The following is a 24,010-nucleotide window of genomic DNA, read 5'->3' as shown; positions in this document are numbered from 1 at the left end:
CTCAGCCAGTGAGCAGGAACCGGTCTGTATGTGGGATCCGGACCCTCGGGCGGGAGCGCCGCGGCGCTTCCCAAGTGGCGCACTATCCAGTGCGCCACCGGGCCGGCCTCATAAGTTTTAATCAAATACAGAAGAATACTTATAAGAAACAAGTTTCCAAACATTAAGGTATCAAGTAATACTAGTTTTGAATTTTAAATTATTTTTGACTACTTTGGGAACAACATTTTCTATTTCTGTACCAGCATTTCCTTGTTTCTTTATTACATCAAATAAGAAGCCACAGCAAAGAGACTATACAAGGTATATCTGCTTCCTAGGTTTGACAGCAATTAAACACATTACACTGAGAATGTAAAATAATAATTTATCATATTCATGTAAAATAGTTTAAAGGAAGCATATGCATGTCTAGATAGAAAATGTCTTTATAATTATGTATTGCATGTTTATTGTTTATTGAATAAAATAGTAACCATAAAAACTACCAATGATGTAGGAACCAGTATTTCCTAGGAGTTTCTTTCAGTAATAGCACCTAAGATTTATATTTGTTCACTGTATTTTTCCATGAGCTGAGTTGTCTGAAAGCTATGTCAATAATAATAAAAATGGCTAACTGTGATTAGGAGCATTCAGGCAGCATTATACTCCTATGTATAAATTCCAAGCCAAGCATTCATTCCAACCTAATTCTGCTGTCTTACTACTGCTATCTCGTCAACCAGGGAAGCACAGGACTCAAATTATTCCAAGGAACTGCCAGACTCAGTCCAAGCAAAGGAGAAAAGAAGCCAATTGTGAATTTCGTTACTTCCCCAATTCTCAAGAGAAACATAATAAGAAAGAACATCAAATTAAAAAAAGAAAACCTCATTGTATCCAAGGGATCTTGATCAAACCAAACTTACTATGGAAGTTCTTCTGAAATTAGATAGGATAGGATTTTCAGGAAGGTTTGATATTTATTCCAAGGTAAAACAACTTCTTACTGACTTACCTTTTCTTTGTTTAGTCTGATTCAAGTATTGGTTTAATTATTGGATTAGTGATTCATTTTAAAGCAACTTTTCAGACTTGAAATAGCTTGGTGAAAACATCTCATATTTCAGCACCTGAAGATAAATGCACATGATTTTGCCAATTCACTAGAAGCTCTCTAAGTCTGCATCTTCCCTCCTTTTCTCTGACTCCGAGGTGGTTTTAAAGTTTTAAAAGAACTTCATATATTTAGAAAACAGGGTGATTATCCCAGGGCTCTGAACTTGACTAAGAATTGAAAGTGCTAGCCTCAGGACTAAAGACAAGTGGGCTTACTCCAGGCAGGAATGAGTGTTAGGGTCCTTTGATGGAAATCCAATCTCAGAAATGTACCCAAGCAAACCACAACAAACAATGAAAGCTAAATGCCAGAGTAGGATTGTCTTCATAATGGATTGCATCTGCACGGTTTAGTGTCCAGTGTTAATTGTAGCCAGGTTGAGACTGGCTACAAGCACACCTCAGACGCAGCAGCTGTGTCTACAGTTTAGCGTCATCCTCCTGTGCCACTGTCCCTGCTGGAAGGGCAGAGTAAAGCCCATGACTCTTTGACAGCATAAAACGCCACAAATGAAAAGGTGCATGAAGAACTGAATTGGCAGTTCTTATGGGATCAAGCAGAAAAACACTAAGTTTTACTGTTTGTTAGCAAGGGATCAGCTCCAATCAATTAATGATTTAATTACCAAGGCTAATTAAGATAATGAACAACCGCAAGCCTACAATCAATTAGCTTTATCCAAACTTTCTATTTTGAGGATAGGGCCATAAGGACTACACTTTTTTGTAGTTGCTGCAATAAAATTTGTGGGTATATTACAGAAAAATTTACGTGGCATATTATCTCGCCCTACCTCATGCAAAAATACTGGAATGATTCCTTCATGACAGACAGTTGTGAAAAGAGGTTACCTGGATAGGCAGTGGATATTTAACATTTCATCAGAATTGCAGATTTTAAACAGAATTATGTCTCTCTAAAGAAAGCAATGAACCAAAGACAAAAATGCTTCCCTTTGGTCGCCCGTTTCTGTGATTTGAGTTACTTCAAAGTAAGTATGTAAGAATATAAAGCTTCTTTCAAAATCCATCAGAAAAGAGCAGTGTTTCTTGATTACATAGTTCTTGGAGCAAAGCGTTCCATAAATTGGTTAGCTTTGGTAAGTTCTAGAGAGTCTTCTTCCTCACCTTCTACATCTACTTTGGAATTTCAGGTTTTATGGTCTGATTTCCCTAATTATATTGGTTACGCCTCACAGAGAGAAAGGACCTCAGCCTATTGTGTTTAATCATGGCCCTTATGATAGCACAATCTATCCTTGTCTACAATAAACAATTTTAATAACTATTTCCCCAAGCCGAAAACCATGTGATGCACACCACAGTGTTAGAATCTATCATCTCACACTTAACCACATCTCTAGGTTCACCTACACTGGTTTTGTGTTTTCTCACCACGGTAGCACAGGTTTCCTTGTATAGCAGTACTGCATTATGCTTATAGGCAGAGTTCGAACTTAACCATGGATGAAAGGCTCTGAGGGTTATTTTATAAGCTGGGTCTGTACCAATCAAGATAACTGATTCAGTTTCCATAAGCCCTCAGAGGCACCTCTGAAATGAAGTGGAGAGCTCAATCCAACACACTGGGTACCTTGTATGAAATTTACATCTATTCTTTAATCAGCCAATCAGTGACCAAGAGCCTACTGTGTGTCAGGCAATATGCAAATACAAATGAACACAGAAGAGGTCAGCCAGTATCACCTCACACCTGTTAGGGTGGCTATAATCAAAATAATATATAATAAGTGTTGCCAAGGATGTGGAGAAAAGGGAACCCTTGTACACTGTTGGTGGGAATGTAATTGAGTAGAGCCATTATGGAAAACAGTACGGAGGTTCCTCAAAAAATTAAAGATAGAACTACCATATGATCCAGCAATCCAACTACTGAGTATCTATCCAAAGGAAATGAAACCAATATGTTGAAAAAAGATCTGTACTCCCATGTTTATTACAGCATTACTCATAATAGCAAAGAAATGGAATCAACCTAATTCCATCAATGGATGGATGAATGGCTAAAGAAAATGCGGTGTGTATATACACAATGGAACTACACAGCCATAAGAAAGAATGTATGCCGTTATTTCCATCTACATGAATGAACCTGGAGGACATTAGGTTAAGTGAAATAAGCCAGGCACAGAAAGACAAATACTGTATGATCTCATGCACATGTGGAATCTAAAAAAGTGGATCTCATAGCAGCAGAGAATGGAAGGGTGGTTGTTACCAGGGACTGGGGTAGTTGCCAGAGTTGCAGCAGGGTCAGTATTGGGGAGATGTTGATCAAAGAATACGAAATTTCAGTTAGACAGAAGGAATAAGTTCAAGAGATCTATTGTACAGTATGGTGACTACAGTTAACAATATATTTTATTGTTGAAAAATGCTGAGAGTGGATGTAAAGTGTTCTCATGACAAAAATAATAACTGAGATAATGTGTATGTTAGTTATCCAGATTCCACAATGTATATGTACTTCAAAATATCATGCCATATACAGTAAATACATATAATTTTATCTATCAATGTAAAAAATAAAAAAAAGAAAAGGAAAAAAAACTCATCTAGGCCCTAATGAGAGGATGTGTCTATATAATCAAATATAGAAATCAAACAAAAAAAGACTAGAGTTATAAAGTAAGTTCAACATGCTAAGGGAGCACAGAATAGGGGACCTTTAAACTCAATAAAGACAGGAGCAAATGATGTTAACACAGTGTAGCACAGGAATTAAGCATGAGTTCTCTGAAGTCAGACTGTAAGGGTGTGAATCACAGTTTCATCACTTATGAACAAACAACAAATAACTAAGGATGAGTTGCTTAACTCCTGTAAACTACAATTTATCCTACCTTATAGTCTAGCATAATAAGGGTTTCTAAAATACAGGATTGTTGTTGAATAAATGAGAGAATCCTCATGAAGCACAGCACACGCACATTCTAAGTGCTCAGTAAGCATTAGCTCTATTAGTAATACCAGAAAGGCCTTTTTCCTGGCAACAATGGGCAATATGTGCCTCTGGTAATGAATTATACCCCTTTGTCAGAAAAAAAAAAAAAATCTCTGAAAGTCTCGATTCTCCCAAATATCCTGGGGCAAATACTTAAACAGCCCATTGATGTGGGTTCAATGTGTCTCCCAAAGTTTCATGGATTAGAAACTTAATCCCCACTGTGACAGTGGTAAAGGTTAGGAAATCCTATTATGGTAATTGAAAGGTGCGGCATTTAAGAGGTGATCCAACTGTGAGGACTGTACCCTTGCAAATGGACTGATCCATTCCTGGAGTAATGGGCACGGTTCTCACGGCTTCATAAGGAGAGAAAATAAGTAGCTTAGTTCTCTCTCTCTTGCTCAGCCTGTTCACCATGTGATACCCTGAGTCACTGTAGATCCACCACTCACCAACAAGGCCTTCACCAGAGGTATTCCCTAGACCCTGGACTTCCCAGCCCCTGAAACTGCAAGAAATACATTTTATTTTTTTTTATAAATTACCCAGTTTCACGTACTTTGTTACAAGCAAAAGAAATAGACTAATATATTCATGTTCATTGGCAATTACAATGTAAGAAGTAAATGAAGGGGATAGCAACAAAATGTTCCTTTTGTCATTATAAATGTGTTTTCAAATCAGAATTAACCACCACTCATGTAAATAAAATCTAAATATTATGGACAAGTATTATTAAAAAGACTTTATTTCTTGGAACTTTACTTGTGAAGAGCCTTCAAACACTTAATGATCACAGAATTATTCTCAGCATCTCTATCCACTAAATAAAACTAGGCTTAAAGTTAAGACAGACATAATAATCCATTTTGTTTAGTATTTTGATCATCAAAGCATATAGCTTTCAAATAACATTTGTAGTTAGTTCAAGGAAATTTTTTAAATTCCATGCATTCTTCTGTAATTAATGTTTTTTGTGACAATATCTTACTTTATTTTAATGTCACATATCTAAAATGCCCAATTCATAATGGCATTAATGTCACTTCATACTGTAAGTCAACATAACTGATTAAATTGTTAAATATTATTATAAAACATTGTAAGAACTCACTACCAATACATAAGATAATAATATATTTCATCAGCAATATAAAATAATTGTCTTGGTAGTTAAGGAAGCTCATTTGGTTCTAATGATAGTTTATTCAAACATATAATTACACTATATAACTAACAAGCACTTCTTTTAATCAAATATATAATTATTAAAATATTCTTGCGAGACATAATTGTCATATTATAAATATATTTCTATCATAACTACTTAAACCTCAATAAATGCACCTTTAAAAAGGACTTGGGTTAATTAGCATACAGTAACTATCTCCTTGAAATGAAACTGAATCCTTGAAAGAACACTAATTTGAAGCATAATCTTATATTACCTAAATATAATTACTAAGCCTTGCCAACTAAAAATAATAACTATTAAAAAAAAAACCCTAAAGAGCTGATTTACCAAAAATAGATCATACGTCTCCAAGCAATAATTCTAAACCTGACTGCACAACAGGGCCACCTGATGAGCTTTCATAAAGCCATTAGCCCAGATCCCAACTACTGAGATTCTGATTCAGTTGGTTAGGAGTAGAGCCTGCAAGTCTGTGTTTTTTTGGTTTTTTTGAAAGTCCCCAAAATCACTACACCACAAACTCACAAAACATATGTTTTCCCAGTCCATAAAATGTTTACTCTAGCTTTATTCATAATTGCCAAATATTTGAAACAACCCAAATAAATAAACTGTGATACACACACACACACACACACACACACACACAATGCAATATCACTCAAGCAACACTCTATTGATTCATGCAACAACATGAGTGAATCTCAAATGCATTTTGTGAAGTGAAAGAAGCTGTACCCAAGAGCTATATATTGGGGCATTATGAAGGAATTTCAGGGGTGAAGGAACGAACTGCTCTATCTAACTGTAGTAGTGGATACATAACTCTATACATCTGTTAAAACACATAGAACTATACACCAAAAAGAACAGATTTTACTGCATATAAATTTTAAAAAATCAACCAAGAAGAAGACGAGAGATGGAATGCAGACTGTGACAAATGAATCTAACTGCCTTACAAAAATGTATCACATAACTTTACTGAAGGAGATGGGGAAAGAGCTGTGCAAAGTAATTTGGTATTAGGTCCGAAGAGGACTACTTAAGATAGCACCACCCAAAGATACTCAAAATGGCAGTTCCTTCCCTAGGGGACTTCCCCATAACGTAAAAAGACAAAGGAACTCATAAGTGCAACTGAACCCCATGCCATTTGTCCTCTCTGAAACCCTATTTTACATACTAAGGGAACCAATAATCACAAACCTAAAAATCACCTAATTAACATAAGGCCTCAACAACTCCCATGGGCTATTTCATTTAACTCCTCATTAACATAAGCTATGGCCAATCAGAACAGCACAACTCACCACAAGAAAAAATATAAACCCAACCCCCGGGGCAAGGTGACACTAGTTTCTCTCCCTATGCATCCGCCATGCTGCCTGTGCCAATAAACTTCTTCTCGCCTGATTTCTCGCCTTGGTACCAATTCTTTCTGAACCTTTCATTTGGTAAATAGTGTTTGGCTGGATATTATAAGGCTAAAGATAGCCTATAGTAACAGTATTTTCTCATCCTGAATTTTTAAAAAGTCATTATAAAAAAAAAGATTTATATTTCTGTCATTTCTTTAACAAGATCTTCATTTTGCTCTTTATAGTTTTAAAATTTGAAAGGTTTTGTAAAAATCTTTTACTGGTGTTATTTTAAATGTTTGCCTTTTTTTTTTTTTTTTCTTTTCTTATGTTTGCCTTTTTTTTTTTTTTTCTTTTCTTTTTTCTTTTTTAGAGGAAGCTGGGCAGTATGGGAATATAAAGTCTCCCTTACAGTGTGAAAGTGGACAGAAAGTGCCTCATGGATCCAGAACAACGGTCATGTCCAAAGCCAAAGCCAAAGTGAATTGAAAACGCAGCAGTTTCAGAGGTAGTCCCAGCAGGGAACAATCAACTTACTTAATCACACAGTTGATCTTCTAGATAATGTGCATCTTATTCTACTGTATTAGGTCTTTTCATGTTAATAAAATTTGAACATAATAAAAACAATATTAATTCTTTAGAACGTCAAAAATCTTAAATGCATTCTTAGAAACCTAGGCATTTGTATGCTTTTTATTTATTTATAAAACAATCTGAGAGGATTAAAAAGTAAAGACTTAAAACAATAAAACCACAACTCCCGCGTAACTAAATGTCCAGTGCCAGAATTCCGGACATAAACAAACATTTGATTTGAACTCTGGTATCTGGTTTGTTATTGAACTGAGTCCCCATCTTGTCTACCTAAAATGCAGCAGTTGGGCCAAAACTAAAAGTTTTAGCACCAAATCTTTAGTCTTCAGACAATTCAAAAGTCATTTTCACAGAAATATTGTATCACCCAGACATCACTGTAAGAGTAAATTCTTGTGTTTTCACCCAGCTGCTCACTTGAGCAGTGCCCTTCTGAGAACTGGTCTTGGAAATGCTAACTTACTGGCTGCACAAGTGTTCGATTGCTCTTTAGCCTTAAATGTTCTGAGACTACATATTAGGTAGCCAGAGCAGTCCCTGAGAGAAAGAGGAGTGTAGTGCCACCAACCAAGCTGACTTGACTCGAGGGGATGGATGAAACCAGGGGGTGGGAGAGGAAGCCTCTCTGCCCAGGCTTGGGCCATAAGGGGCCACCTGAGGTCTTTAAGCACTGTATTGTCAGAACCTACAAGGGAAACTAAAGAATTTAAACAAAGAAAGCATCATCCCAAATTCACATGCACCAGGACTATTTATATAATTGCAGTTAAAGTACTTCAAATGTGTCCATCTGCTTTATATTTAAGTGTGAGATACCAGGTAATGGAATCCATTCTTTAATTCACTTTCCACAAACAGAAGCAGCCCAAATGTCTGCTGCTGGTACTTTGTTACGTTTTCTGCTACTGTAAGCCACAGAAAGGGCTGGAAACTGCTGGGAGTGGGAAATTGTATTCACTTCCATTCTACAAATTTCTATCGAGGCCCTACACAGAGACTGAAAACTTGCGGTCCCAGCTGAGATCCATCCCAAAGATGCACTTCCTTTGGCCTCAGTATTATTGGTATTTAATGATTTTTAATTCAAGCCAACATGTAAAAGTGAGGGATGGTTCACATATAAATCTGGATTTCAATCTTCTCTAGGTAAATCAGCAGATACTGAGCATGCGTTCCCAGGTGACAAGAACAGATTGGGAGGTTGCTTCTCTTGTGAGATCCAACACAAACTTTCAGAAGAGTCACACTGGCCTGCTTCAATAATAAATTTTACTTGCATGGTTGCTGCGGGCATCTGAACTTGCTATCCTTGGCTGTATTCAAGGCCCAGTATTGGGAAGGGGAGAAGGAGGCAGAATCTGAGATGGGTAAACACACTTGCCCTGAGCATGAGAAATGAGACTTTTAAATAACCACCTCTAAAAGTGACACAGACAACTATGATAACTGCTAGGAGAGACACAAAAACCATAGTAATGTGCAATGGGTGTATTGATGGAGGGGCAAGGGTGGGAAAGAAATATACAAAGAAGTGTGTATTTCCCTAGCTACTTCTCCTCTCTCCCTGTCCCTTCTATGACTCATTCAGTACTTACCATGTTCAACCCATCATAAGAATCCTGCAGATTCCAACTCCTAAGTTTACTATCTGCCCTTCTTTATCCCATGACCACAATCACAGTTCAGACTCTCATCCTCTCCTAACTGGTCTCCCACATGCAAATGCAAACTCCATACAGCTGCCAACAGCCTCTTGAAAATCCAAGTTGGACCATATCAACTCTCAGTTTAAAAGTTTTCATTGGCTTCCCCTAATAGTTGGTAATGGTGAGCTGCAATTCAGAGTGAACCAGGGGGCATTTTAAAAATTATCTGTGCTTGGTCTTTACCTTCACATATATTGGGGCAGAGGGGGCAGGGCAGTTGGCTGGTATAGGTGTCACCTTGTCACCTTGGTGACATCTGACCATCTGAGCTAACTGGCCGGCCACCTTCATGTCCTTTTATTGAATTGGTCGGTGTGGGACCTAAAAATCTATATTTTATCACCAAGTGATTCCAATGTATTATCATGTTGAGAATCACTCATTTACCAGGCAAACTCCAAGCTCCTTAGCTTTGCCTTAATACTGCACAAAATTTCTCTGTCTCCACCACACCTACTCATATTCCCTCTAAATTCCAACAGGGATCTGCTCCTGGCAACACTCTGCGCATATGCCTACCACTGCACTAGATTCCCAGAATTGTAATCATCTCCTTAGTGTCTCCACACTATTCCAAAAGCAGTGACTTAGCCCCGTCTTCCTTATACTCCAAATGCCTGGGACAGAACGGGCACTAAATAAGAGTAGATGAAGACAGCAGAAAAAGACACCTGAAGAGCAGGTAAGAGTTGGAAAGGCAAAGCTGTGAAGTGAGAAAGGGAGTGGGGGAGAACACAACAAAGCTAGAAAACCAGACTTCGCAAGCAAACAAAATGCTGGTGATCATGAATCATTTGTGAAAGCTTGTTTTAGGCTACAATGAGGAATCTAGTGGCCTGAGTAAATACACTGAAGGCAAGTGAGCCAGTGAAGTCCTGCCCAATGGTGGTGTCAGATTCATTTGTAAAACTGCAAACTCTCTAGAGAAAATAGATCCCGGAATACAAGTAATTGTTTTGTTATAATTATCATAATACCACTTCTGTTTCCATCTCTTTAAATCAGAACAATTAAAATGAAAAAAAGAATTATGTATCTTTCAATTGCTAAATGATCTTTTTATATCCCTTTGCTGATGTAACTTGATTATTTCAGAAACAGTAGTTTTCCACAGTGGTTTTCGCTACTTACTTCAAATGATTCATGCCGTGGGGCTCTCACTCTTTCCCTTGAGGTTTCACTCCATAGTTGAATAGACTTAACCATTAGTCATTTTCCTTCATATTAGCCAAGATTTTTGTTTCATCTAATTAGTACTCCTTCCTCATATACTTCTAAGCCATCTAAGTCCTTATGGGAATATGCTTATGCTCTCATACGTTTGCAGAAACACGCGTCTTCCGCCAGCTGCCAGGACAAACTGACAATAGTTGGTTCTTTAAATTTTCCCATGTGAGTCAGGGATTCCAATTGCAAAAAAATTGCATACCATCCTCTCCTTTCCCCACACAAAAGCTTTTCAATTCACTGTCATGATGGAGCATAAGTGTTATTTCTGAGCACTTGCTGCTGGATCAATGGCACTTTCTCATTAGAGTTTTATTTTGCTTTTGATTTATAAGCACTGAAAATGTAGAGTACCTGTGAAGTGATCAAATTCACCATGACATTTCTGCTTTTGCTTGCCCTTATGAAGCCAATATCAGGCTTCGATACCCTTGATTACAAACTGTTTCTTTACAGACCCCATACAATATTCCTAGCAAATGTAACACTTTCCAGCACTTTTTTTCCTCCCTCTCTATATAAGATGCTCATAGTTCCAAATGGCAAGCACACAGTGCAATGAAAACTATCTCACAGCTAACAAATTATTCATTTTTCAGGAGTTTGTAATTTGAAGTGGCTCTAACAGCCAAATACCCAAAGCGCCCCCAAAAGACATAAAGCGCAGTAACAGGCAAAGCTTTTTCCACACAAATTCTATAGGTTAAGAGCTATTAAATATCTTTGTTTATCAAGAGATGTGCTCCTTGAACTTATTTCTTCTAATTATTCTGCTCCCAATAAACATTACTAGTAAAGCAAAGTGCTAAAAGAGGCTAATCGAACTTGTCTCTTTCCCTTAACTAATCTCACCAGGTTAAACCAAGGTCCTCTGCTGATATTCTCCAAGTCCCCCTATCTGGTGAGAAGTTGTAGGTGAGTAAGTAAGGTCAAAAAGAGGAGTTGTCAAACTATGACCAAATCTTGTCCACTGCATATGTTTTTAGATAAAGTTTTATTGGAACACAGCTACATACATTTATTTAAATATTGTGTGGCTGCTTTCTTGCCAAGGGCAGAGTCAAATAGTTGTGAAAGAAATCATATGGTCCACAAAGCCAAAAATATTTACCATATAGCTCTTTTCAGAAAACATTTGCCAACCTCTGGTCAAAAGGCATGCAAAATGTGTAAAGTTTTCAGAACATTAGCACTACTTAGGGCTTTAACTGCTATATATCAATGTGTTCACTTACCAAAGAAGGACTGCACTTAAATGTGTGTTATCTAAAACATCCTCTGTGTTACAGTTCCAGAGAAGAAGGAAGGTTAAAACAACTTCAGATCTAAGATTGCTCCCCAGCCTGGTAGGTGCTTCATTCTGGTGGCAATAATGACCACACGTTCTAGTTATCTGTTGCTTGTTACAAACCCTCTCAAAAGTTGCTTAAGGCAAAGATTTCTTTAGATGTGATTCTGCCATCCAGGCTTCAGTTGGAAGTTTCTAATCTTCGTCTCACCTGAGGTCACTCATGTGGCTTGCCGCCATCAGGAAGAGGCTGGACTCTGGCTGGAATGCTGAGATGGCTTCTCTCACATACCCGGTTCTTCACCTGGGATGACTGCAAGAGGTGTGAGCTGGTTGAGCAGCTCTCTCTCTCTCCAGGGGTCCTTTCAACACAGTACCTGGCATTTGCTGTGATGACTCAAGGTACCAGAGAGTGAAAGAGGAAGCTCCCAAGACTTCTAAAGCCTCGGCCCAGAGCTGGTGTAGCATCACTTCTGCACCATGCTATTATGGGTCAAAGCAAGTCAAGGGAAGGGGAAACTGACTCCACCTTGATGAAAGTAACTGTAAAATATTTTGGCCATGATTTCCATTCTATGGCACCATGACAATGGCAATGGTGATATCATGATTATGACGATTAAATCTTGAAAGCAGACTTTACTGCTGACAATTTAGAATCAGATTGACAGATAAGAGCAACAAGGAAGCATAATGAAAAATAAAAATCATTTTATAATAAAACACTAGTCACTCTGAACTCAAAATTTTGCAAATTGATAGGGTTTTCTCCCTTTTGTTTAGTTGAAATTGGACAGAAGCCATTCTAAAAGTCATCTGACACTTCTCTGATTCTTAAACAGTGAATAAGTTGTGAATATGAAGCAGTCTTAACTCCATGACTCCAAGTCCTCATTATGACTAACAGTGAAGACTCTGGATAACTCCAATGGTCTGGTGACTCTGGGGCCTGATATCTGGGTGGTATCACTTGGGCCCTCGGTGCATGGGTCTGGCTGCTGTGTATTTTGAGCTCTTGGGCCTGCTCTTTTTAGCTGTTCTGCCTCTTCCCTGGACAAGGAGTCAAGAGAGCTGAGTTCTAGGTCCTTCCCCATCAACTGCTCACCTTTTTGCTCTAGGCAGGTTATCTGCTCTGACCCTTGATTTCTTTTCTCTGAGAAGTGGGGATGATAAAAGGTATGTTGCCTTCTCTAAGAATATTCAGGAACAAATGAGATTAAAGATATAAAGTGTTTAAATAACTATTCAAGGTAAATATACTATCATGATCATTGTTGTGGGAAAAAATTGTTTTTATTGCTAAAATAAAATAAAATATTAACAAAATTAAAGTAATATACTATAAAATACATAATATAATAAGAACAATGGCTAACATTTAATTAGCACTTACTATGTGCCAGACATAGTCCTAAGCCCCTTACATTGGTTAGCTCATTTAATCTTCATTGCTACCCTATCATTACCCTCCAATGCTCCAGATAACAAAACTGAGACATGAAGAGAGTATGAAATGTGTCTCTGGTTATACAGATATTAAACAGAACTATGATTTACCTTTCCCAATTTGCATAGCTGATTTCAAGAACTTGTGAAAGGTCTATCATGTTCTGACAAAATTTCCCCCTTCTGAACCCAAGAGAAGTTAGATGGGCAGTATCTACCTCTCCTAACCTCTGCCCCAACATTCTGTTCCAAAGATTTCACAAGCCATATCAGTGGTTCTCAACCAGGGGTGATTTTGCTCCCTTTTCCCAGGGAACAATTTAGAAAGGTATGGAAATCACTGTCACAAGTATTGGGTAGAAGGTAGGGGTGCTGCTACACATGGAAATACTCAGGACAGCCCCCGCAGAACAAAGGATTATCCACACTAAAATGTCAATAGCAGCAACAGTGAGAAACCCTGGGCTACCCTAACGGCATAAACATAGCATGGAGAGATTTCACTAGGTTTTCAGCAGTATATTATAATACAAATCCATAATACAGTTGCCTTTTTTGTTTGGTTAGTTTTGTTTGTTGCTGCTGTAAGGTGTATATTGCTAATTCCTTGATCTGAAAATCATCTTAAGAGTGAAATTGCTCGATGGCTGATTCCTGCTGTCGCACACTACCATATGCACATATAGAATAGGATGAAAACAAACGTTTACTGAATACCTATGCATCAGACCTTTTCAGACTCCACGTTCAGGATCTCATTTAAGCTTCACAGGAAGCTGCAAGAGCTCTGAGCATCCTCCAAGGGTCACAAGAGTTGAGAAAATCGCTCCAGGTAAGCAGAGGAGGCAGAATTTAAACCAAATCTGGTTGTCGATACCATCCATGTATGTACTATTTTAGAGAAAACATTTATGTTATGGTTTAATAATCATTTTCATTACCTTACATTCCCATTGGGCTTAAAACTAAATCCACATATGTTAAATCAGAGAAAACAATAAAGTTGTATTTCCCCCAAATGGAAGAGGTTTACCAGGGAAGATTTTAATAAAAAGCTTTCATCTATATGGGGATTACTACCTAAGAATCACTTAGGAATCCTATTGCTATAATTTTGACTAAATGGAAGCATCTAGAGAAAAGACCTATAAAAGTCCCTTTCTTGTCTGCAATTGCGTGTTGGCCATCGCCCTCCAGTTACAGCCTTGCTTTACAAATGTCCCCCCCTTACTCCTCTCCAGCTACAGATATTGATGAGAGGAAGTGTAGACTGAACTACCTGTTTCCAGTGTAAAACTATCATCTGCTTTCAAAAAGAAAAAAAGACAAAAAAATAAAATAAAATAAAAGAAACATAAAACTGGTCCGAGAATAAGAGCTAAAAGCAGACATTTGTGCTTTTGTTAACCAAAGGCTTTAGTGTTCCAAGTCTCTACTGGTTGGTACAAAGGAAACTTCAGTTAAGTTGTTTAGACAATGAGTTTATAACTTGATCAAGAGGTTATACCAAACCACCAATGCACTATTTGGGGGGGAGGGGGGAATATATATATATATCTACATATCTCCCAGTAGAGGATAATAGCACTCAAGTTTTATAAATATCCCAAGAATATAGCTGTTTCCCTACATACTTGCCAAATATTTGGTCCTTTGAACACACTTGGCTCCTGTGGCCTCAGTGCCTTTGCACTCACTGCTCCATCTGCCCGGAGCCTCTCAACTCCACTTTTTCATGGCTGCCCCCTTCCTGTCATTCAGAGCAAGTGTTGAATCTCATGTAGCAACACCTTCCTTAACACAAAAGGAAGGGGTCGTATTGGTTCCCCCCCAGACCCTCCCTGATTCTCATATCACATCACCCTATTTTATGACCTTTGTGACATTTTTCACTGTTGGTCGTCACACTGCACATTTACTTTCTGCCTGGGGGCAACACTGAGGGTTGCGATCCGTTGCCGGACACGGAAAAAGAAAAAAAGACAAAAAAATAAAATAAAATAAAAGAAACATAAAACTGGTCCGAGAATAAGAGCTAAAAGCAGACATTTGTGCTTTTGTTAACCAAAGGCTTTAGTGTTCCAAGTCTCTACTGGTTGGTACAAAGGAAACTTCAGTTAATTTGTTTAGACAATGAGTTTATAACTTGATCAAGAGGTTATACCAAACCACCAATGCACTATTTGGGGGGGAGAGGGGAATATATATATATCTACATATCTCCCAGTAGAGGATAATAGCACTCAAGTTTTATAAATATCCCAAGAATATAGCTGTTTCCCTTCATACTTGCCAAATATTTGGTCCTTTGAACACACTCGGCTCCTGTGGCCTCAGTGCCTTTGCACTCACTGCTCCATCTGCCCGGAGCCTCTCAACTCCACTTTTTCATGGCTGCCCCCTTCCTGTCATTCAGAGCAAGTGCTGAATCTCATGTAGCAACACCTTCCTTAACACAAAAGGAAGGGGTCGTATTGGTTCCCCCTGAGACCCTCCCTGATTCTCATATCACATCACCCTATTTTATGACCTTTGTGACATTTTTCACTGTTGGTCGTCACACTGCACATTTACTTTCTGCCTATAACCAAGTCCTGCTGCACCTCTCCTCCTCCACCATGCCCCAACCAGAACGCCAATTCTGGGATAACAGGAACCTGGATCTGGCTTGTTGGGGGCACACGGTAGTCTTTTACTGAATGAAATATTATCACTTTTAAATTAAACGTTGTGATTTAAATTTACTCCTAAAAGATAAATATAGGTATTAGAGGGGTTTTCTTTGTAATGACTAGAAATCACTCTAGCATAAAGGTTTAAATGACCTTTTTAGTTATAAACAATATCATACTATTATTCTCTCAGTTGTTTATAAGCATCTCAAACATTTATTTAACAAAAAAACTAAAAAAGAAAAGAAACACTATTGGAACATATTTGGCTTAGTAAGTTTGTTATACTTTCTGTACTTTGAGCTCAAAAGTAATGTATTGTGTGCTGTTTTTTAAACTGAATATATAAGTAGTTAGTATATTTTAATGTCAGATTTAATAACTGTAGTTATTATAAATGATCACAATACTATGTGATGAGTTTTGCAAAACCCATTGCAAATTGTAGAGAGGATTTAAAACTTTTGTCAGACAGCAAAACTGAACTGAAATATCTTTTAGTAAGGTATTAAATTTCTTTCACATTTTTAAATTGATTCTGGATTCAACATTTTTAGCAGATATTAACATAAAGATAAGTTGAAATAAAATTACTTGAACTCTACAATCAAAAAGTAAAGTTACAAGAATGAATAGAGATTTGGGGTGGGGAAGGCAGAATAGGGCCATGTCAAAAACAAAAGATTACTTGTAAGGTATTAAGTATGCATTAGGTTCCTTCTTGGCTTGGTTTTCTCTTTCACTCCAGATTATAACAATCTGTCGGTGGTTCAAGCTTTAGGAGAACGCATCTTCACTGAAGTCAATTAAGATTATTGTTAACTGTCAAAGCCGTCTAGCCTCCCTAACCTCTACCAACCTCATTTTCTCCATAACTTCCAACCAGCCTCCTGGATCTCAAGGCCACTCTGTCTGGTCTTCCTCCAAAGCGTGTCTCCACCCTGTATCTTCACTGATCTCTTTAAAATGCAAATATCTGTCACAGCTTAAAAATAATTCAGTGATTTACATAGAATAAAAACCAAGATATTGAAGGTCTGTGAAGCCTTGCATTAATCAGTCTCCATCTACCTGTCTAGCCTTAATTGAGTCCTCTCTACTTCTCACTGTTTGGGATCCAGCCACATCCCTTGTTTTAGTGTCCAGAATACACCAGATTCTCCCTGTTTGGGGGTATATGAGAGCGCTCTTCCTTCAACTACAGGAGTTCTTCTCTATCAGGTATAGTTCAGTTAACCTCCATTCATCCCTCAGATAATACTTTCAAAATGATTCCCTTATAGCTATGCATGTGGTCAAATTTAATGAACTATACACCTTTAAAAAATGAGTGCATGTAAAAATTGGTAAAATCCAAATGACAACTGTAGTTTATTTAATAATACTAGGCCAACAATGTTGACTTCCTGGTTTCAATAATGTACTGTCATTATGTAATATATTATTATTGGGGAAAACTGGGTGAAGAGTACATGGGAAATTCCTGTACAATTTTAATAACTTTTTGTAAGTCTAAAATTATTTCAAAATAAAAAAATAAATTACTCCTTCAGGAAAGCTTTTTATTACTCTTCAGAACACATGAGACACTTAGCTGCCTATTTTCTTCCCTTTTAACACTGCCACAGAAAATGTAAAATGTTAAGATTAACGTTAAATACTTGTCTGTCCCACTAGAGCTTAAGCTTTTTAGGGGCAGAGATCCTATCTCTTTTTCTCACCATTTTATCCCCAGTAGTTAACTCAATGCTTGGCACAGGAAATGTGACCAATAAACATTTAAATGGACTATGAAATGAATGAATGAGCCCATCAGTCAATGTCCTTTGGAATCATAAATGTATGTAAAGATACATATTTACATTTTTCAAAGATTCTGCTCAATTTACAAAGTTAATGGGATAATAAATGCAAACAGAGATATAAACATAGATGTTCCTAATTTAGAAATGTTTGCAAGCTAATGAGAAAAAAAGCGTAACAGCAACTAACATTTAGTAAACATTTAATCCTATTATTCAAAATGCTTTACAAGCAGTTCTTTATTTAATCCTTATGATAACCATAACAAGTGTGTGCTATTTTTATCTTCATTTTACAGATGAAAGATACATAGTGATTTGTCACTTGCCTATGTTCAAAGTAAACTATACAGCGGAGGCAGGATCTGAACACAAGCTCTCTCCTCCAGAGTCCATATTCTTACATACCACTTCCTGCCTATAGATAAAGTTTGAGAATACTGCTTGAGAGCATCCTAAAATTTGAGCTATAAATTCTGAAAATTGATTACAGGTTGGTAATTTTTTAAACTAAAATTTTCAATTTTTTAAATTTAAAAATTTTTACATCCCCACCATTTTGCACAAAACTTTCTCCACAACAGGCACAAACGTGTCCACGCACGCACGTGTACACGCACACACAAGTTGGGTGAAGGAATAAATGAAGCTAAAGCAAACTGAGGAAAAGAAAAAATGTAAAATTATAGGTCAGAGGATTGGTTTTAAAGTGGCTTTTCCACCCAATCACAAATACTTTTCTTTTGCTTCTTCATTTCAAGATGAATGTTGACTTAGAGCCACGGGCAGGTGGAGAGGGAGCTCTGAAACAAATCAAGTTTCTGTGAAATGGATCAGGTAAACAGTAGCTGATTGAAGAAAATTAAAGAAACTAAGAATATGAAGGGAAAGAAATGAAGAAATCACAGAGCAGAATCAAATACCACCAGGCTATGACAAATAATAGGAACTAGCTGACAAAGATTTTACATTCTTCAAGCTTGGGCCCTATCACAAATAGTGATTAGAGATAACAAATATGCCATACGTTGGATTAAAAAAAAAAAGTCCCACTACACTCAATAAAACGCTTTGAAGTGTACACATGTGTTGATTTTATGACATATTCTTAACCTTACCAGCGTAGCTACAGCTCTGCTGGGAGCAATTAATTCGGAAAGCCACAGAAACTTCACAATGGGCTAAAGGATCAGTAAAATAGCTGGAATATTTTCTTTGCTACAGACAGCTGGATGTTGCTAATTTAGCTACTTAAAAGGGAGGAAAGGAAGGAGGAGGGAGAAATAGCATTTTTACTTTGTCACACCTCTGTCAATTCAGAGAAAAGGAAAACAAGGCAGGCATTGATAAACATGGTAAATGAGCTGGCTTTCTCTCTGCTCTCCTAAATGAACACATCTTATTCTAACTCACTTGAGGAAACCAACACACATTACCTTCAGATTGGACATATTAAAGGGTCTCTAACCAAGGAACAGGGTAAACAGCGATTTACCTTTTCCTTACTAGCTCTAATTGAGATATAATCCACATACCATACACTTCACCCATTTAGAGTGTGCAATTCAACAGAATTTAGTATGTTTACATACTATTAATAGCATCACCCCAATCTAATTTTAAAACATTTTCATCATCCCAAGCCATTTACATTTTAAAGGATAGTTAAATTTTTTTAAGGGAGGTGCACTCATAATCTAAAATAAAAACAAATATATTTTAATGAGATATGATTGTTCATGGGGTGAACTAACCTGTTTGAAGATATGCATTTTAATGACATAAGAAAGATAGGTTTTCCATTCCTAAATTCATTTTGAAAGATCTCACTAATTTCCGCCAAATGCAAAAGGAAGCCTTTGCCCTACCCTTCAACCCCATCATTTTTTTTCTTCCTTTAAAAAAAAAAAAAAAGTGCTTTGTTTCTTGCAAAATAATTCCTAGCCATATCAATGGCCACTCACTCTCTTTTTCACCATGCTCAACTCTGTCTTCAGCTTTCTGGACCAATGGCTGTGTGCTACCAATGGCTTCTGGACCAATGGCTGTGTATTTGCTTACAAGAAAATCTATAGCTCCTTCCTCTGAGCAGCTCAAGAAAATGCATCACAAGAAGCATCAGAACAGACAGATGAAACACCTTCCATTATCCATCCTCATGAAGCCAAATTAATTTTAAATAGGTAATTTTAAGAGAGAAGCTCTTTTTTTTCTTTTAAGCTTGACTAAAGCAGATATGCTTCATATATCCCCTCTTGATTTTCAGTTTAATTCCTAGGGACAAGGGTTAATAAGAATGTCCCATGTGTAGGACTTCACAGAGAAGCAAGCTTATGTTATCCATTGATCTATGTGTTTTAACTCATTTAATCCTCACAAAACCTAAGAGTAGGAATCATACTATACCATCATCATCATCATAATCACCATCATCCACATTTAAAGATAGGGAAAGGGAGGCAAAAAAGCATGATTTGTAAAAATGACAAAGATATGAGAAACTGAGGAAGCAAGCAAGAATCACCAAATGACAGCAAGAATTCAAAACTAGACTTTGGTTTCAGAGCTCACATTTTTAGCCATTATCCTATGTTGCCTACCGGGAAATACTTAAGGTAAAAGTGATTATCTTACAGGATGGATGCCAGACTGTTCTCTAACATCAAAGAAAGAAAGAAGTTCCATGGGATATAGTGCTATAACACCAAAGGGAGGAAAAATCTGCTTTCATACAGGACAGAAATAGTGTGACCAGACAAGGACTACAGGAAGGTTCTTCAACAATAAGAAAGGAAAGTGAGGAAGTAGTCACCCCCTGAGATGGAAAAATGACAAAAAGCAATGAAAAAAAAAGAATAAACTAAACCTTATGAGGGATTAAACTATCAAGAGTTGTATCCAAAAAATAAAAAAGTGTCTCTAACAGAGATACAGTAAACACTCAGGAACAATGATAGCAGCCCAAGTGTTAACTCAGGTCTAGAATGTAACAGAAAGTTGTAAGTTATTTCATTAGAGTGAAACTGGTCTGACAACGGTGATGCTAATGGCAGGTTCTTGGCCATTTTTTTTTTTTTTTAATGACTGGTAAATAGCAAACTAAAGCTATGTATGAAATGAAACTGCCAGAAGCTGTTATGAAACTCAGCCAAAAAGAAGATTTGCCTCAGGACTACACTAATAAAATCTAAATTCATGTTTAATTTGCTTGCATGTTACTGCTGAATTGACCTCAGTCAGACCACTACCTAAATCAGAGCACTGGTTGGCCCAGCATGAGGAAAGTCATGGTGCTCAGACAGAAGTCCCACTTGACCTGTTCCCTGAGACCACAGCTCTACCATCAATACGTGCATTCGAGAAACAAGAAGCAAAATCAACTGGAGCATTCAAGACATAGATATGAAATAAGATCCACACACATATCAGCCTTCTAAAATAATAATGGGGATCTACAGGGCATTTTGAATTGGCAATGGCAAAGACTATGATTTCCTGCTACAGGGATATTATCACAATATTTCAACCTAGGTTTGAATCAAGGCTCATAAGAGCTCCCCTACTTAATGCGACATCACACCTAACACTTTGCTGTGGCATTCTACACAGCAGATTATAATCCTGACACCGAGGCTCTTTGAAATTAATCATTTCAACACGGAGTGAGTTGGACACATTAGATTAACATGGTAAACTAGAGTGGCTTCTTTCCTTTTCCTTTTTTCAAAGGAAAAAAAACTTTAAAAATTATTTCATAGTTCTCAAATGGCTCTGACAAGCTACTACTAAGTTTTGAAATATAAGTCTGGATCCCTTAGATCAGTAAGGTAAAAGGGGAAAACAAATATGGATAGATATCCTAAAGAAGGCATAAGAAAATAAACCAGTGACCTGAAAAATATTATCAGGAATATTTTCAGGCTAATGGAAGCCTAAAAAATATTATCTTTATATGATGATGAAGAAATCAAATTTTTCTGTAGTCTACATATATCTTTGGTTTTTTTCAGTGTTTCAAGAAAAGGTAATGACACAATTTAATGGGTTATAATCTAAATCCTACTTTACCAATTGTTCTTTAAACATTTTTCGTGACTAAAATTATATCTCTGACTCTACCACGTACTTTCATGTGTGCCACAAATACCCTCCAGTAGACTACTAATGGATTTTTCTTCTTCTTTCAAAATGTACCTAAACAGATATGGCTAAATTTTCCTCTTTGGTCAGGAACTTTCAGGATACAGGTGCCAAATGAATCTGTTAAAGGGAAAATATACTAAATCAAGGCTGAGTAGACAAGGGCAAAACTAATCAAAATTGATTTCGCAAAGTAGAAGCCTGTTCCCTCTTTTTAGCTGCAGTGGGAAGAGTGAGAAGGAATGGAGTCCTTTTCAAGTGACATCTTGAGGTTGAAAGCTGATATCACATAAATATATAGCATGGTAAATATCTTAACTGAAATTTCTCCCAAGGGCCTTTGTGATCTCTTTTGGAGGACTATACTGTATAAGAAGTATGATAAAGTAGGAGAGGGAGAAGGGAACGCCCAGGAAGAGTAGGTGCCAGCCATCTGTAGTACACATTTAAAAAAAAACAATTTAAAAAGTACTTGTTCCTAAACTCTTGACATCGTCGGCCCGTTTCGACAAGAGAATTAAGCAAAAGCACAGCTACTCAACAGCAGAACAATCTTACTTATCTTATTTTACTTAACTTCATAGATATCCAATAATTATATCTAGTAACTTGAAGAAAATCTCTCATTGTGATCTGACATTAAAGTGGGTTCTCAGGGTCTTAATATGCGTTTGCCAAAATTTAACAATGGTGAAACAACTTACTTTTGCACTCCAGCCAAAAAAAAGAAGCCATGTGCCCAATTTCTCTTTAATAAACTAAATTTAGATTTTAACTTTAAAACAAGTTTTGACATAAATGGCTTTAAAATAACAAGAGCATCTTACATTTGGGTCTTTTCCCAGTTAATTATTTGCTGGCATTGGACTAGAAATTCCTTGGCTTCACCTTAAACCGACACTCCCAAATGCTAATTAGGAGACTATATACATTATTAACCAGGGAATGTTGTGCTTAAAACACGCACGTTCCATATGTATCCTATTATTAACATTATTCCTTTCACTCCTCCAAAGACCTCTTTAGAAAATAGAGCCCCTATTTAAACTAAGCACTTGGCTGCTATTGAGGGAATTCTTGTCAAAATGCAATTAACAGAAAGGGGCCAAGATGACACAGGATGTTTGTCTTCAAAACATCCTTAACATGAGGAATCAAATGCAATCTCACTGACATAGTGACACAGTCCACTGACACAGTGGAGGGAAAAGTTAATGACGGCACATGTTAAACATTTTAATCTTACCAGGGGATGCCCAAAGAGAATGGCCAACTCACATATGAACTAAGCCACTGCCAAGGAACCAGACATGTCAGTGAAGACAAGCCAGAGACATGTCTTTTTTCAGTGCTACCTCTTCCAAAAAGCCACAGGACAGATGGGAAAAGAAACACATGTAATCAAGGTAGACTAATGATTTCCTAATTACAAAGGAAATATGATCTTCTCATTAACTGGCAAGCTAACTGACAACAATTGCAGTTTCATAAATTGAGTCCAGAAATCCAAACTTTGGTGTCTGTATTCACAGAATTCTCCTCGTGCTTCCAGACCCTTCACTCAGCCACAAAGTTGTCAGTTCTGCTTGATTTGTTTGAATACTGTACTCAACGACAGCTGTCGGAAACAGTACATTAGAACAGCTGCTATGACAGCTACAAGGGGCTTGGAAGTTTAATTGGACTCAATGTGACATTGTGCATTTTTCTAAACATAGAAATATCCACAAAAACTAAAGGAATTTCTGATGGATCTGAACCATGTTTATTTACTGGCACCAACAGGTTAACCTCAGTCTGAGTTATATCGTTGGTCTCACAATATCTTTGCCACCAGGCTGGTAAGAGGTATAAAAAAGTAAAAATAAAAATAAACAGTAGGAGCACTTCAATGCACAATAAAAGGGCACTAAGAGGGAGAGGAAATGGTAAGGAAGTCACGTCAATAATCGCTTTCAAAGGCTGGCTGGTAGCCAAGGAGGATCCCACAGTGTCTCAGGATTTACTTCCAAAGGAAATGTATTCAGCGGCCCTGAGCCCGGTGCCAACTGCAAACAAAACCACTCATTATGGTCACAGCCCCCTAGAGAAGGGGAGAATGGCTTACTCTCAGCATCCGCACGGAGGAAGAAAGCGAGCAGCAGCAGCAGCGGCCTGGCGACGTGCACCATCCTGCAGCTTGGCAGCAGCGTGCGCTGGCAGCTTGCGATCACTGCCTCCGAAGCCGCAGCACGTCTGTCCGGTCTGAAATTTCAGCTAGAACACTTTCAGAGCCTGGAAAGGGAGAGGAAGAGAAAAGAAGGGGAAGAAAACACAAAGACGCTTAGATTTCTCACTTTTTCCTTCGTATTCCATCACAACCACTACGAGTGACAAAATCCATTGTAAACACACAATAAATTGTAACGGTCATGCCTTTGTATGAAAAGAAAATAACTTGGTGTGTAAGATGTGGGAGGCCTGGCATTCCTGTTTTCAGGCATCTTAAAGCCAACTACCTTGGATTT

General features: G+C 37.4%; 1 protein-coding gene across 1 annotated transcript in view; it reads right to left on the bottom strand.

Moving 5' to 3' along the window:
• LOC103597074 (receptor-type tyrosine-protein phosphatase delta) overlaps nucleotides 1–23,771 on the bottom strand; it is a gene marked incomplete at its 3' end in the record, with an annotated part of 296,277 nt that extends 272,506 nt beyond the window's left edge. Inside the window, exon 1 of the mRNA XM_008580873.1 lies at nucleotides 23,611–23,771. Coding sequence (XP_008579095.1) covers nucleotides 23,611–23,674 — 64 coding nt within the window. The remainder of the gene's footprint in view (nucleotides 1–23,610) is intronic.
• Between the last annotated feature and the right edge of the window lie 239 nt (nucleotides 23,772–24,010).

The sequence above is a fragment of the Galeopterus variegatus genome, unplaced genomic scaffold, assembly GCF_000696425.1.
Source record: "Galeopterus variegatus unplaced genomic scaffold, G_variegatus-3.0.2 Scaffold2184, whole genome shotgun sequence".
Lineage (NCBI taxonomy): Eukaryota > Metazoa > Chordata > Mammalia > Dermoptera > Cynocephalidae > Galeopterus > Galeopterus variegatus.
The sequence above is the reverse complement of the archived record's forward strand: the minus strand, read 5'-3'. Positions and strand labels throughout refer to the sequence as shown.